At 44.4% G+C, this 16,691-nt stretch overlaps 1 protein-coding gene across 1 annotated transcript; it reads right to left on the bottom strand.

Moving 5' to 3' along the window:
• Window positions 1-3,935: 3,935 nt before the first annotated feature.
• LOC133641988 (uncharacterized protein K02A2.6-like) lies at window positions 3,936-6,732 on the bottom strand. Its single transcript, XM_062036167.1, has 2 exons — window positions 6,122-6,732; window positions 3,936-5,355 (listed from the first exon to the last, which is right to left on the bottom strand). Exons 1-2 carry the CDS (start codon window positions 6,730-6,732, stop codon window positions 3,936-3,938), a joined length of 2,031 nt encoding a protein of 676 aa, XP_061892151.1.
• Window positions 6,733-16,691: the final 9,959 nt, after the last annotated feature.

Below are 16,691 nucleotides of genomic sequence, written 5' to 3'. Positions count from 1 at the left end.
TTTTAACATTTCTTTTAAATTGTGTACCATGTAAAAAATTAGGGAAAAAACACAGGAAACAAATTAAATAAAATGCAGTGAAACAATAATAATGATAAATAAACACCATAATATATACTCTAATGAAGACTTTTCAGCACAGAATAAATTACTGTTTTAAAAGAAACCACAGTGGCAAAATGACAATAACCTGGCAAAAGGAACAAAACATTTGTCTCCCAAAAGAGAAATTAAAGGTGAACTTTTTTGGAATTTTGCCTATTGTTCACAATCATTGTGAAAGACGTGACGACGGATGGATTGTTTTTTTTAATGCATTCTAACTCGTAAATAAACTTAAATAAGTCAGCTCACAGTGGAGCCAATAGGAGGTCCTCTATTCTGCCCCCCAAAAAACAATAAATAACCATCCAAAAAGCGCCAACAATACTCCATTTACATTTCGTGACTTGAATATTAACCAAGTATTAGTAATATTGTTATTATAAGTGCTAACGGAGACAAACTATTTATAGCGGCAATGTGATCACCAGTTTATGCTGCTATAGTTACATCGTCGAGTGGTCAGCTCTGTCCTTGCTGCCCTGCTCTTTGGAAGTTTATTGTAGATCATAAAACATACATCTCACCTGGATAAAAGAAGGCTTGTTGTGATCCGCTGCCCGGATCATAATCTGTTTATGTTTTCGAGTCACTTGTGTTTATAGCACCTCTTGAGTTTGTTTGTTTCAGTTGCCATGACGGCAGATTGCACTCACCTGCCTCTGGTTAGTGTTTGGGACGCTCACCTGTTGCCCGGGCACTAATCAGAGGGCTATTTAGTCTAGACCCTAGCCTCACTCGGTCTGGCTTCCTAATTTGCTTTATGCAACAGACGACGACTATTTTGATTCCTGCTAGCTTCCACGCTAGGCTCTTTTGCTTGCTAGCGCCCACGCTAGCCACTTTGGTTTTTGCCTTCTGTACTATGAGCATGTTTTTGTTTGTTCCCATATGATTTATTTCTTAAATAAATCATTTCCTACCTGCACACTGTGTCCGAAGCCCTTCTGCATTCCTGGGAGAACAAACCCCGCATCACGATGCGACCCGGTCGTCACAAGGCTGAGGCTAATTCCAACAAGTTGGTACATTTTGACAGCCAATTTAAACCTGGTAATGCCGAGAACGACACAAAAAGACACTTTGCTCCACATCCCTTTTCTTCGTGAGGATTAAGAGTCATTCTTTATCTAAACAGGAATATCAGTCCATCAGTCAGCATCCTAATGACTGCAGACATTATACAGTAAGTGAAAAGGTTTTATGTTTGTTGGCTCTCATGAAGTCTGCAGTGAGTAATAATCAGTGATGTTGTTGGGGGGAAAAAAGCAAACATGCTTTAAATGATTAAAATATGTAAATATTACACCGTATTATACATGTGCCTGTTACTATATTACATATACACTTGCATCATGTATGTAAAACCTTAATGGAGGTGTGGAGGTGTTTGGATATTTTTTATGGGCTTTAAAGGCAGAATTGAGCGGCTCCCTTAGGCCCCATTGTAAGCAGACTTTTGATAGCATTTATTTAATATCTAGAATACATTAAAACACATACATCCGTTGTCATGTATTTCATAATGATTGTGAACTATAGGCAAAATTTCAAAAAAGTGCACTTCCCCTTTAACAAACTCCATCTTTACATGAACGGAAATCAACAAAAGTAAACATATTTAAAGTAAACATAATTTCCTGACTGTGGAAACAAACAACACTGTCAAACAAAATGATATTCCTCTCCAACTTTTTCATTTTAATGTAAACGTTTTTTAATGTAAATGTAACTGAGAGTGTACCTATGTAACTAAATGGCCCCAATACGAGTATTTAACTATTAACTATCTGCCATTTAGCAGGGGACACCCTACAACTGCCTCTGGGGGTCCCCACAACCCACTGTACGTATTTATGTCAGTGTGCCTTTTCTTTGGCCCAACCGTATAATGTTATTCATTGGTAAATAAAAACGACATCCATCTATAATTATGACATAAAAACAACGACTTGTGTGTTGTTTGGGAACAGTTGATAATAGTTATGTGCAGTAAAACTTTAAACTCAACTCACCTTAATGTGTGTTCTCAAATGTGTGTTTCATGTCTTCCATGTCGAGAGCACTTTTGATTTGGGCTTACAAGGTAAACAACTAAGATGTTTTGGGCGTTGTTTTATCCAAACGCATACATTTGTCAAAATGTGGCAAAGTAGACTCATTGTGGGTTTCCTGAAAGTCGTCTACATCGCTAAAATAAAAATCTGATGGAGAGAACCCCTCTGCCATCTTCAAGTAGGGTTTTTTTCTTTCTTTTTTTAATCCCCCGTTCCCTCTTCTCCGACTCCCTCGTCGTCATGTGGGACGTGTGTGTCTATTGTGATTTCCCTTCCTGGTACGATGACCCGCCCTTTCTTGCCTCTGATTGGCCTACCCGTAATGTTTTGCCCTAATTGTAACCAATCGTGACTCATCATAGTAAACCGACCAGTCATCAAGGATTTTCCCCTGCCTTGCATTAGTCCATTTCTCTCTGTCTTTTCTCTTTCTCTTCTCCCTCTCTTCTTTTGTAGCTTGTAGCTTTATACCTAAGCTACAGAAATTGCTACTCGTTTAAAAAGTAGCGAAGCTACTGCCAAGCTACTGGGAAATGTAGTTAAGCTACGTAGCTTCGCTACATGTAACGAGCTACCGCCCAACACTGCATTTTAACAGAAGTGTAGATAGAACCATGTTACAACAGAAAGTAACCAGATATTAACAGTAAATTCATAAGTAGATTAGTAATAGTTTTGAGAAAATAATACAACCGTAAATGACACTATGTTATCTCAGCCTCTAAATTAGGAGCCTTTTTAACCTTGTTGTTTTGAAATGGTTCTATTATAATTTATATGCCAAATACCATACTGTGACATATATCTTACCGCAGGAGGTTGCAAAATACATTGCAATATAGAATTGAGTCCGTATCGCCAATCCCTATCACACGCTTACATGAAAGATACAATTCCAGCTGTAGAAAGTCAGGGTGGATAATAAATCAAACATTATATTGACTGAGACACAGAAAAAGGGCGTGTCTTCTTTGGATTTGATTGGAAAATGTGCAAATTCAATGAGTTGAAAAATTAAAAAAATTCATGGAATGATACGGAAAATACAATATATTAGATTTATTTAGATCACAGATCAGAAGATTATAGCCGTTCCTCGTTTGTCGCTGTTAATTGGTTAGAGATATGACCCAGATAAATGAATTTCTGCAAAGTAGGAACTATCAAATATAATTATTAAATATGAATCAAATATTTTCATAGCTAGAGCATCAATAAAATTATGGTCTTCTAAAGACGTATTTTTTAACATCATTAGAGGCCTTTAGACATGAAATAACACCCTATTATCACATTTACAATCTTTTAATCCAATAAACACACACACACACACAACACTACCTGGTACACGGATAGTGTTATGTATGTCCCCATTATTTGTAGGTTTGTCTACATACCATAAAGTAGACGGGCACGGAGCTATTTCTTAGCGTGTCTTTATTTTTAGCCGGCACTTCAATACAACGACACAACATCCGGGTTCCCATCATGCATTGCTTACAACTACGGCAAGTTGCGATGTCCAAAAACATAACATCTCCTCTCCCCTTAGAAATAATCCCCCCCCCCCAAAACAAAATCCTTATAGCAAAACACCATAACTCACTGTATCATAGGGCACTTCACCTATTTAAAAAAAAAAAAAAAATTTAAACATTTTTTGGTAACAGTTACCCAACATAACCCTGAGATGAGGTTAAACGGCCTCACCCCGGGACCACACCCATGGGGATTATTCTGCCCCAGTTGGTTTGGGTTGGTCGCTAAACATAGAGTCTATAAATCCAGGCGTTCTGGAGGACGGCGTTCTCTTACCGGATAACGGGGCTCAACAGAATGTTCAGTCTTACGGTCTCCGCTGGGTGACTCTGGAACAGCCGTGCGTGTTGGAACATCCATCACAGGATCTCGAAGTGAAGAGTCGGAAGCAGAAGTCTCACCAGTATATTCCATTGTTCTTTGGGGTGGTGGCAGCAGGAAATGGGGTGCGCTGAACTCCGACTCGTTCGGAGTATCCACCGACGGCTGGTTGGGGGTCGATGCTGTCGCCTGAAGAAGTTGATCGACGTGTCTTTTCCATACCAGTCCAGCAGCAGTACTGACGGTGTAAGAGACAGGACCAGATCGTTTGACTATGGTTGCAGGGACCCATCGGGGGCCAGTACTGTAGTTCCTTGCTAACACTGGCTCATCCGGAGAGAAGACTCTTTCTTTAGCCTTCTGCATTCTTTGTTGAATCTGTTTCTCCTGTTGATGCTGAACAATATCCTTCACCGTTGTCGGCTTCAGAAAGTCAAAGTTTGTTCGAAGGTTTCTTTTGAACATCAGAGAAGCGGGGGAAACTTTAGTAGTGGCATGGGGAGTATTCCTATTGCTCAACAGGAATCTATGCAATCTCTGATGAAATGATCCCTGCTCTTGAGATGTCTTCAAAGCTTTCTTCATGGTCTGCACAAACCTTTCAGCCAGACCATTGGTCGCAGGGTGAAATGGTGCGGATCGAATGTGTTGTACGCCATTTGCTTCAAGGAAGGTAGTCATTTCTTGTGACACCAGTTGTGGCCCGTTATCTGAGACCAACTGAAGAGGAGAACCGAACCGGCTGAAAATCTCCCCCAGCCTCTCAATCGTCCTTGCAGTGGTAGTGGTTTTCATTATGGCCACTTCCGGCCACTTACTGTGGGCGTCCACACACACAAGGAGCATATAACCCTCCACAGGTCCTGCAAAATCAATGTGCACCCGTTGCCATGGTTCTTCGGGAAACTCCCAGGGATGTAGAGGAGCTAGTTGGGGTGCCTTCCTAACTTCTTGGCATGAGGAACAGGTTTTGGCGGTATTCTCTATCTCTCTGTCCACTCCTGGCCACCAGAAGTAATTCCTTGCTATCTCCTTCATTCGAACTATTCCACTGTGACCTGCATGGAGCTGTTGCAGAACAGATTTACGCAATGATGGCGGGATAACCACCCTCCTCCCCCACAGTAAGCAACCAGATTGCACCGACAGTTCTGCTCTCCTGGAGAGATAAGGTTGAATACTGGGGGCATCGCTACCTGATCTCCCCCCCATCACCATGTCCATCACCGCAGACAGGACAGGGTCAGTGCGAGAGGCCCTCCTCACATGAGCAGCAGAAACTGGCGCACCATCCACCTGACTGAAGTAAAAGATTTCTGCTGCCCGCGGCTCAGACCTGGTGGCAGCCCTTTGAGACACTTGTGATTTAGGGCTATATAAATAAACATTGATTGATGATTGATTGATTGATAGGAAGAGGCAACCTGGACAGGGCATCGGCGTTGCCGTGCAGGTCAGCCTTTCGATACTAGATGTCATACGAGTGTGCCGACAAGAGCAACGCCCACCGCTGCATGCGACTCGCGGCAAGTGAAGGTAACCCAGTGTGCGACCCCAGGATGGTCGTCAGGGGTCGGTGATCTGTCAGCAATGTAAATTGTCTCCCATACAGGTACTGATGGAACTTGCGAACCCCATAGACGATGCTCAACGCCTCCCGTTCTATCTGAGCATAGTTAGTCTCTGCTTTGTTTAAGGTCCGTGATGCAAATGCTATAGGCCTCTCTACCCCGTTCGGCATTAAATGTGAAATGACTAACCCCACTCCATACGGGGATTCATCGCAGACCAACTGAATGGGGAGTGATGGATCGAAATGGGTCAGTACCCCTGACGTCACTAATGTCTCTTTTGTTTTCTGAAAAACCTCTTGACAGACATCACTCCAATTCCACTTCTTTCCTTGACAAAGTAGGTCATGCAGCGGCTTGAGCCTGGATGACAAGTTCGGTATAAAACGGCCATAATAATTCAGTAAGCCCAAGACATTCTCTGGCGGTGGGGCATCCACTATCGCTCGAACCTTTGACGGCGCAGTATGCAACCCTCGGTCATCAATTACATGTCCCAAATATTCAACAGACAGTTGAAAAAATTCGCACTTGTCTTTGTGAACCCTGAGCCCATACTCTTTCAGCCTTTGAAGAGCAGCATCCAAATTGTCCAGATGTTCTTGGTCTGTACTTCCTGTGCACAGAATATCGTCCAAATAGCACTGTACACCAGGGAGGCCATGTAGGATCTGATCCATGGCACGTTGGAAAAGTGCAGGGGCTGATGTGATCCCGGAAGGGAGTCGACAATATCTGAAAAGCCCCTTTTGTGTAGTTATGGTGAGCAAGTCTTTAGAATCCTCATGAATGTGCATTTGTAAGTAGGCTTGGTTAAGGTCTATTTTGCTAAACTTTTGCCCCTTACTCAGCCCGGCAAACAAATCGTCAATGCGGGGAAGAGGATACTGCTCTGCTGACAGTACAGGGTTCAGTGTCACTTTAAAATCTCCACAGATTCGTATTCCTCCCGTCTTCTTGGGTACGGGAACTATGGGCGTGGCCCACTCGCTGACAGTCACCGGTTCCAAAACACCGCTTTTAACTAAGGCGTCCAACTCATCCCCCACTTTTGATCGAATAGCATATGGTACAGACCTGGCCTTCATAAACTTTGGTGTTGTTTCCGGTTTAATATTTAGCTTGACAGTAATGTCCTTCATACTGCCCAACTCCTTTCGGAAAACCTCATCATGTTTCCTCAAAATAGAGCTAGACTAGTAGCCGTTGGTGATACCATTTTTACAGTGTGCCAGCTTAGCTTCATTTTCTCAAGCCACACATGTCCCAGAATAGCCGGGTAATCACCTTTAACAATATAGATGTGGAGCTTCCTCACCTGATTGTTACTCTGGACCACGACATCAGTCATTCCTGCCATGGGTACAGGTTCCCCTAGATAGGTTTTGAACCTGGTATCAGACGGTCGCAGCGGAAGGTGTCCCAAAACTTTTTTGTAAACCCCCTCTGAGATGATGGATGCTTTTGAACCAGTGTCTATTTGCATACTCACTGGGTGCCCCTCCAGCATGGGCTCCACCCAGTAACCTTCTGAATCTTCATCCATCTTCATTATATTCAGTGTGTGTACACTCATCTCCTGTTCTCCTTCCAAAGAATCGCTGGACACAGTCTCCCTTTGTCTCACAGTGTGCATCTGTGTTTTCCTCCTGTTCTTCACAGAGTCATGTATGTTGGCAGACTTTGATGTTTTCTCCTTGTTCTTTTTTCTTAAGCAGGCCCGCTCGATATGGCCTCTTCTTCCACAACTGCGACAGTCCATATCCTTACACCAGCATGACGTGGCTAGGTGTCCTGATTTTCCACAACGGAAACATGTCCCTTGTCCACTAGGTCTATCCGTTTGAACTGTATGCACTCCGCCTGTAGCGTTCATTTGGTGAGCCTCCTTTGAGGCCATTTCCATGGCGACACTGATTTCAATTACTTTCTGTAACGTCGGGTTACTTTCGGTCAGCAGTTTCTTCTGAGCGGCTTCATTTCTCAGTCCAAGGACCAATCTGTCTCTTAATGCGTCATTTAAACCTTGCCCAAATTCACAATGTTCAGCTAATTTCCTCAGCGCTGCAACAAACATGGTAACAGGTTCCCCCTCTTCTTGATTTCGTCTGTGGAATCTAAACCTTTCTGCGAGCATTAATGGTTTGGGTGAAAAATGCTGGGTCAGAACATCCACTGTTTCTGCATAGGTTTTGGTGCCCAGTTTGGTGGGCTGCAGCAGGTCACGCAACAAACTAAATGTTTTTGGACCCATCACTGACAAAAATGTGGGTACTATTTTATCATTAGCAATGTCATTTGCCAATACAAAATACTCAAAACGTTCTGCATATGCACTCCACTGTTCCACGTGCTCATCAAAAGGGCCAATATTACCAACAACTCCTGCCATTTTCCTTTCAGGCTCCTGGTTATTAGCAATATCCTCTGACAATTCTTCCTCCTCAGACGGGTCCTCCCTCCGGTGATGTCACACGTCTTCTCTTCTCCTTTTTTAATTTTTTTATTCCTCTTCACGCTATTCACAACAGACGCAGGCTGTGACGCGCCAAATGCTAACTAGCCGCGTTAGCTTCTCCTCAGTAAAACACCGCCACTCATAAAACTTGACTACACGCACACAATCCAGACACACCGCGCCCGTGGGATCTCAAACCACCTCGTCGCCACTTGTTATATATGTCCCCATTATTTGTAGGTTTGTCTACGTACCATAAAGTAGACGGGCACAGAGCTATTTCTTAGCGTGTCTTTATTTTTAGCCGGCACTTCAATACAACGACACAACATCCGGGTTCCCATCATGCATTGCTTACAACTACGGCAAGTTGCGATGTCCAAAAACATAACAGATAGTCTGCGCTGTCTGAAGTCCAAGGGATGTCAACTAGAACGGCTGGCCAAGTAAACAGTTCTCACTGTTTATTCCGAAATGTACAAGCAACATTACAGCAATACAAAGACACCCTCAACACCACGCTCTTCCTACTATTCAGTATTTATCTCATCTGGCAATGGCAACCCAATTGTACTATTTTCCACCATCAGCAAACTCCTGAAACCCATGGGTACTATCTCCCACTCCTTCACTGTTGATAAATGCAATCATTTTCTATCCTTGTTCAATAATAAAATCAGCACAATCCATGACAAGATGGCCACCTTCTCCTCCCTGGCCCTGAACCTGTGCCCCTGCTGACAACCCGACACTCCTTTTCACCGTATGTGACCTGTCCTCCATAGTTTCAAGCATGAAATCTTGACCCGGCAACCTGGACCCACACCGGGTGCCCCCCATCCTAAAGGCCTGCCTCCCCAGTCTACTCCCACTCATCACCAAAATGGCAAACACCTCCCTCTCTTCCGGTTCCAGCCACTCTCTCTTAAAACTTGCTGCACTCACACCCCTACTCAAAAAACCTGCCCTCGACCCTGACTCGACCAACAACTACTGGCCAATCTCAAATCTGCCAAAGGTTCTGGAACAAGTCGTAGCCAAGCAACTCACTGCCTACCTGGACTCTAATGACCTCTTTAAACAGTTCCAAACTGGTTTCCGCTCCAAATGCAGCACAGAGACTGCCCTCATCAAAGTGACCAATGACCTTCTGTTATCCTCTGACACCGGATTCCTCAACATCTTCATCCTCCTCAACCTGAGTGCTGCCTTCGATACCTTTAATCACTATTATCTCACGTCTCAAATCCACCCTTGGCCTTACCGGCACTGCCCTCTCCTGGTTTCAATCCTATCTCTCTGACAGACCAATTAATTTCCATAAACAACTGCCAATCTGCCACAGCTCCTGTTGCCCATCGTGTCTCCCAGAGTTCAGTGGTTGGTCCCCTTCTTTTCATCCTCTACATTCTTCCCCTTGGACAGATTTTTCACCACTATCGTCTTCGGTTTCACTGTTACTCAGACAACACACAGCTCTACCTCCCCTCCAAAGCCGTTACTGCTAGCACCCTCTCCATCCTCACCGCCTGCCTGACCAACATAAAAACCTGGATGCAAACAAACTTTCGAAAACTCAATGACAATAAATCAAAAGTCCTAATCATTGCCCCAGACTCCCTTACCCACTCTACACAGACCTTTTCCCTCAAAATCTATGGCCCCATCATCACCCCCTCTACCATAAACCGTAACCTCTGAGTTTTCTTACCTCTCCTTCTTGACCCACACCAACCAGACCATCAAAATTGCTTTCTTCCACCTCCGAAACACTGTATGCCTCAAACCCAAACTGTCTTCCACTGCTGCAGAAACACTCACACATTCTTTCATTTAATCAAGGCTTGATTATTGCATAGTCTGCTCCATGGCACCACCACGAAAGGCATCAACAAACTAGAGTATGTGCATGTAGAGGTCGTTCCCTCCCTTTCCACCGTGCTGTATTTGGCCTCCCTTTCCGATAACTTTCTGCTGATGTACAGGACCGGGTGGTCGGTCCCCCCCCCCGCTGCTGGGATAAAACGGCTACCTGTCCTCTGCCCGACGCGTCCGCCTGCAAACAAAATGGGATAGAAAAATCAGGCATGCGCAGTACCGGCTCCTCGCAAAGTGCTTTCCTCACCTTCTCGAATGCCTGCTGGCACTGCCCCGTCCACTGGACCAGATCTGGAGCACCTTTTCGGGTGAGGTCAGTTAGTGGGCTGGTCAGGTCCGCAAACCGGGGAATGAACCTCCGGTAGTAGCCCACCAACCCTAAAAACTGCCTCACCTCCTTTTTCGTCTTCGGGGTCGGGCAGGCCGCAACTGCTGCGGTTTTTTCTACCTGAGGCCGCACCTGACCTTCCCCCAAGTGGTACCCCAGATACTGTACCTCCCTCCGGCCAACCGCACACTTCGCCGGGTTGGCGGTGAGCCCCGCCCGCCTCAGGGACTCGAGCACCGCCCCCACCCTCTGCAAATGCTCCGCCCAGCTGTTCCCCTGGATGATGACATCATCCAGATAGGCGGCAGCATATGCAGCGTGGGGCCGCAGCACCCGGTCCATGAGTCTCTGAAATGTGGCGGGCGCACCGAACAAGCCGAACGGAAGGGTCACGAATTGGTATAAACCTTCCGTAGTGGAGAATGCCGTTTTTTCCTTAGATTCTGGAGACAAGGGAATCTGCTAGTAGCCCTTAGTCAAATCCAGTGTCGTAAAAAACCGAGCAGTGCCCAACCGGTCCAGGAGCTCGTCGACCCGGGGCATTGGATAGGCGTCAAAACGTGACACATCATTTACCTTGCGGTAGTCCGCACAGACCCATCTTTCTTCCCCACCAGAACTATGGGGCTGCACCACGCACTGTGTGACTCTTCTATCACTCCCAATTCCAGCATGGCTTTTAATTCTTCCCGAACTACTTTGCGCTTGTGTTCGGGCAGCCTATGGGGCCGAGACCTCACCGTCACGCCTGGGCTGGTCTCTATGTGATGCTGGGTGAGAGTCGTGCGGCCTGGCAGGGGGGAGAACACGTCAGCAAAATGCTGCTGCAATTTGGCCACGTCTGCTTTCTGTGACGGCGTCAGATGCTTATCACAGCGGAGAGGAAAGGGTCGGGGGGAGGGGGGAACCTCCGGCCCCAGCTCCTCGCCCTCCACTATCGCCGTCACCATGGAGACAGGCTCCGCTTCCCTCCAACCTTTTAGTAGGCTGAGGTGGTATATTTGTGTTGCCCCACCCCGGTCAGACCGCCTGACCTCGTAATCCACGTCACCTACTCGTCGTGTGACCACAAAGGGTCCCTGCCACCTGGCGAGTAATTTGGAGCTGGATGTTGGGAGTAATACAAGTACTTTCTCTCCCGGTGAAAATTGTCTGAGTTTCGTCCCCTTGTCTGAGTTTCGTCCCCTTGTTATACAGAGTGTCATCTCGAGACTGCTCAAGTGGAAAATCATCCATGGGGCGCCATTGGGGAACCGGGGAAACCTCCTGCGAAGCCCCCGCCGGCTCCCCTTCCCCCTCCCCCCCAGCAGCGTCGGATACTCTCGCGTCGCCGATGAGAACAGCGCGGACATTCCCTTTTCCTACCGGTCGTGAACGCACCCCTGCGCACTGCTTTATTAACCCGTTAAATCCCCCCCAATTTGTTCCCAAGATTAAGGGGTGCACCAGGCGCGAATTTACCGCCACCTTAACACTATGTTTTTCCTCTTTAAAAAAAATGTCCACCGGTACGATAGGGTGCTCGTGAATATCCCCATGCACACATTTAACCCGCACCCGTGTAGCCTTTCTCAACGCCCCCGGTCGAACCAGGTTTTGGTGAATCATGGACTGCTCGCAGCCCGAATCCACCATCGCCCGGTGTATACTCCCTTGTATCCTTACCGGTACATAGTATGTCTCTCCTGGCCTGGGGGAGGGTGCTGGAGGGTCGGCAACCCGGATCACCTGCCCCACTTCCATCGCTGGACACTCCCGCTGCAGGTGTCCTAGCCGCCCACACCTCCAGCACACCTGCCCCGGCATTCGAGGCGCCGTTTGCGGGGGAAACGCAGTGTCCGCAGCGGCCTGGCCCTGAGGAGGAGAAAGCAGACTTGGGTTGTGTCGCGGCCGTGACCACGGCTGGGCTCCTTCTGCTGGCAGCGCCCGCATCCTGCGTGGCGCCGGGACTGGCCGCTCCGCTCCTCCTGCAGCCTTCTCCTCCTTCCCCTTCTCCCGGTGTACGGCCAGGTGGACCTCCGCAGAGGCTACCGCCGCTGCTACGCCTTGTGGCCGGTGGTAGCGGACCCACGCTGACGTCCACGCCGGGATTGCCTCCAGGAATTGTTCCAGGATGATCTGCTCGATCACCTCCTCTATTCCTCCGGGTTGTAGCCATCTGGTCGCCGCGTCTCTCAACTGTTGGCCCAGGGCGAAAGGCCGCTCCTCCTGTCCGAGTCTCATGGTCCGGAACCGGCGTCTGTGGTCCTCTTTGGACCCTCCTGTCCGGTCCAACACCGCCCTCCTCATGTCCCGGTAGCTCACGCGGGACGCTGGTGGCAGGCTGAGCGCCGCTCGCTGCGCCTCTCCCACCAGTAACGGTAGCAGCCGCACCGCCCACTCTTCCTCCGGCCATGCGCATGCCTTCGCTGTCGCCTCAAACATGTCCATAAAACTTTGAGCGTCTTCTGTCTCTGCCATCCTGTGCATCCCCACCGTCGTCAATGCCGGCCTCGCTGCTGGGGTTATCCCCGCTCCGGACCTTTCCGTGAGGGCTCGCAGGATCTGGCTCTGCTGTGCAATTTGGGCCTGAATCGCCTCATTCTGCCGGTGGTTCGCCGTTGACACCTCTGCCAGGAGCTGTCCCAGCGCCTCTATGGGGCTTGGTGACGACATCGCAGCCTTTCTTCTTTTACGTTGGGCGCCAGATGTAGAGGTCGTTCCCTACCCGTGCCCCTGATTAAGTCAGGAATCAGTTGTGCCGTTTCACCAAGCCTTTAATCACCATTCAATGTCTATTTTTTTCAGTACAATCTTTTCAGATATGTCTCTCTCTCGAACTCTTCTCCTCCGCTGGCCGCTCACTGTTAAAGACAACAGATGATCAGATTAACACGTACCACCTGCGAAATCTAATCACCTGCCAGCTGCGTCTCGCCGTCCCGCACATGCCCCGCCCCTAGTCGACGGCGCTCCGCCCTCAACACCATCGACTGAGGCGGTGACCTTTTGCTCCTGCAGTGCGCTAATCACAACCTCCCCCCACAGTGCAGAACTCTCCTGCCCGCCTTCTACCCTGTACACGCTCCAGAGAACACATCACACCAGTCCTCCGTGACCTTCACTGGCTTTCAGTCCGATACAGAATCAACTTCAAAATTCTAAATTCTACTCACCACCTCCAAGGCCCTTAACAACCAAGCTACCCACTACATTATAAACTTCTTCCACCACTACGTGCCCTCCTGATCCCTCAGGTCTGGCGATTCCAACCTCCTACAAATCCTCAAGACCAAGCACCGGACTTGGGGCAACGGTTTCTGCCCCCCTCCTTGTGGAAACCACTTCCTGTCCTCGTTTAAATCAATCAATCAATCAATGACAGTTGACTTATATAGCCCTTAATCACAAATGCCTCAAAGGGCTTCACAAACTACAACAACATCCTCAGATCAGATCTCACATCAGGGCAGGAAAAAACTCAACCCAATGAGAACAATTGCAATGGATGCCAAGTGGATACGGTTAATAATGTGAGAGTCCAGTCTACCGGGAGGTCAGCGGGGGATCCTCTTACATGTAGACAAGTCGGGGCGCCGACACGTCAGAGACTAATGCATAGAGGAGTGGTCCACCCATGGTCCCAACTGAAACTGCCCTCAAAACCCACCTTTTCAGACTTGCCTTCCCCAGCCAAATGCCCCTGCCACTCCCTTTTTCTCACTGTTTTTACATTTTCTCTAACTGTTTTTAGATTTTTGTATGTTGCTTCTTTTTTAGCTGTTTTTTCTTATACCTTTATTATAGTCTCATCGTGTTTTTATTTTGTTTTTGTTCATGCAAAGCAAGGGTCCGTTCATTCATCCATTTCCTACCGCTTGTCCCTTACGGGGTCACGTGGGGTGCAGGAGCTTATCTCAGCTGACAGACAACATTCACACTCACATTCACACACTACGGCCAATTTAGTTTTGCCAATCAATCTAGCAAAGCAAGGGTGTCAAACTAATTTTAGCTCAGGGGCCACATGGAGCAAAATATTTTATCAAGTGGGTTGGACTGGTGAAATCATGGCATGATAACTTAAAAATAAATACAACTTCGGATTGTTTTCTTTGTTTAAAAATAGACCAAGCAGATTCTGAAAATTTTAAAATCATAATGTTTTTTTTTTACACTTACATGTTGCGGTTAACATTATTCTAGTCAAATAGGTGGAATTGAGGCTGGCAGAGTTTTAAAATGCTCCCATTGTTTTAAATTTTTAATCTAAAAGTAGATGAAATGAATAATAATATAAAAATTACAGCATTGTATTAATGTTATTTACAACATTTCCTCAACTGATGTACTCTCATCATGTGGTTTGTAATGTAAATATGTAGCATCATCCACAACAAAAGTTCAGAATTTGGACGCATTTCATTAATCACACATGAAGTTAGAAGGGCATACATAATATGTCAGCGTAGTAAAGTTAAAGTTAAAGTACTAATGATTGTCACACACACACTAGGTGTGGTGAAATTTGTCCTCTGCATTTGACCTATCCCCTTGTTCACCCCCTGGGAGGTGAGGGGAGCGCCCAGAAAATGTGTCCTTACTCCCCAGTCATAAGTTCAACACGAAATGTAAAGATTATCAAAGCATTTATTTGGGTAGAAATGTCACAGGTAACATTACCAACAACATTTTTGACAATCAAGGCATGAACGCAACAATCCACATTTTGTATACTAACACTGATAATCAGCGTAAAAACCCGGAAATGCGGAAGTGTTGCCTCTATCTTAACACAAGAGTTAAGTCATGCATGCTCTCCCGGCATGATACAGAAAATCAGCTAATTTTTACACTTTGCAAACTCATCTCATGGGCCAGATAAAACGTGTGCACGGGCCAGGTTGTACATTTGACACCCCTGATGTAAAACATCTGTGAGTATTTAGAAAAGCACTATATAAATTTTAAATATTATTGTTAATATTACAAACGTATTATTAATATTATTATTATTATTATTATTAAAGTAATGCAGCAGGATGCTGAGCCAATCAGTGTCCACGATGCTGAACAGTGCACTTTCATTGGTTTGGTCTCTTCTGGTGGCCAATACTACAGTAGTATTGATATTTTTTGTTTATTCTGCAATTTTTATGCAATTGTAAAATATGCTTTGTAGAAATAAAAAAAGAACAAAAAAATAAATCTGCGATGTGGAGAGCAACATATTTGAAGCGCAATGTGACAAGGTATTATTGTATTATTTATTTATTGTTATCCTTTCTTTTTTAAATTGTGATACGTATCCTACTTTTTTTTGTGCTCCTCTCCTTCTGGCCGATGGCTTGGCATAATGTCCAAATGAGTACGTCCACCAAGTTGTTACATCACAACGTAGCGGACTCCAAAATCCCGCGAACAGAGGCATCCAAAACTGCGTGCAAGTAAAAATGGATATTCCCATTGATCATCACGCTCGGAATATATATATATACCTGTGTATATATATATATATATACCTGTGTATATATATATATATATATATATATATATATATATATATATATATATATATATATATATATATATATATATATATATATATATATATATATATATATATATATGTATGTATATATATATATATATATATATATATATATATATATATACCTGTGTATATATATATATATATATATATATATATATATATATATATATATATATATATATATATATATATATATATATATATATACATATATATATATACATATATATATATATATATATATATATATATATATATACATATATATATATACATATATATATATACATATATATATGTATATATATATATGTATATATATATATATATATATGTATATATATATATATGTATATATATATATATATATATATATATATATATATATATATATATATGTATATATATATATATATATACATGTATGTATATATATATACATGTATGTATATATATATATATATATACATGTATGTATATATATATATACTGTATATATACAGTATATATATATATATATACTGTATATATACAGTATATATATATATACTGTATATATACAGTATATATATATATACTGTATATATACAGTATATATATATATATGTATATACTGTTAATATGTATATGCATATACATGTATATGTATATATATATGTATGTATGTATGTATGTATGTATGTATGTATGTATGTATGTATAAAATATACAGTATACAGCCCGGGCCCTGGCCCAATTTTTTTTAACCCAATGCGGGCCCCGTGTCAAAAAGTTTGGGGACCCCTGCTTTAATGCTTTAGCATTGTTCAACACGAGTATCTGTCGTTGTAACAACATTTATAAGTCAGAAAAGACTACATTTTAAAACTTTTTTTAATTGTCCACATTTTCCCTTTCAGGAGCT

The sequence above is a fragment of the Entelurus aequoreus genome, linkage group LG02 (genome assembly GCF_033978785.1).
Source record: "Entelurus aequoreus isolate RoL-2023_Sb linkage group LG02, RoL_Eaeq_v1.1, whole genome shotgun sequence".
NCBI classification, from domain to species: domain Eukaryota; kingdom Metazoa; phylum Chordata; class Actinopteri; order Syngnathiformes; family Syngnathidae; genus Entelurus; species Entelurus aequoreus.
The sequence above is the reverse complement of the archived record's forward strand: the minus strand, read 5'-3'. Positions and strand labels throughout refer to the sequence as shown.

Excerpts from the sequence above, each read along its gene's own strand:
- LOC133641988 (XM_062036167.1), bottom strand. The coding sequence starts at position 6,732 with ATGAAGGACATTACTGTCAAGCTAAATATTAAACCGGAAACAACACCA. Across the intron at positions 5,356-6,121 it reads CTCAGGGTTCACAAAGACAA|GTCTGAGCCGCGGGCAGCAG; the intron begins GTGCGAATTTTT and ends GGCTGCCACCAG.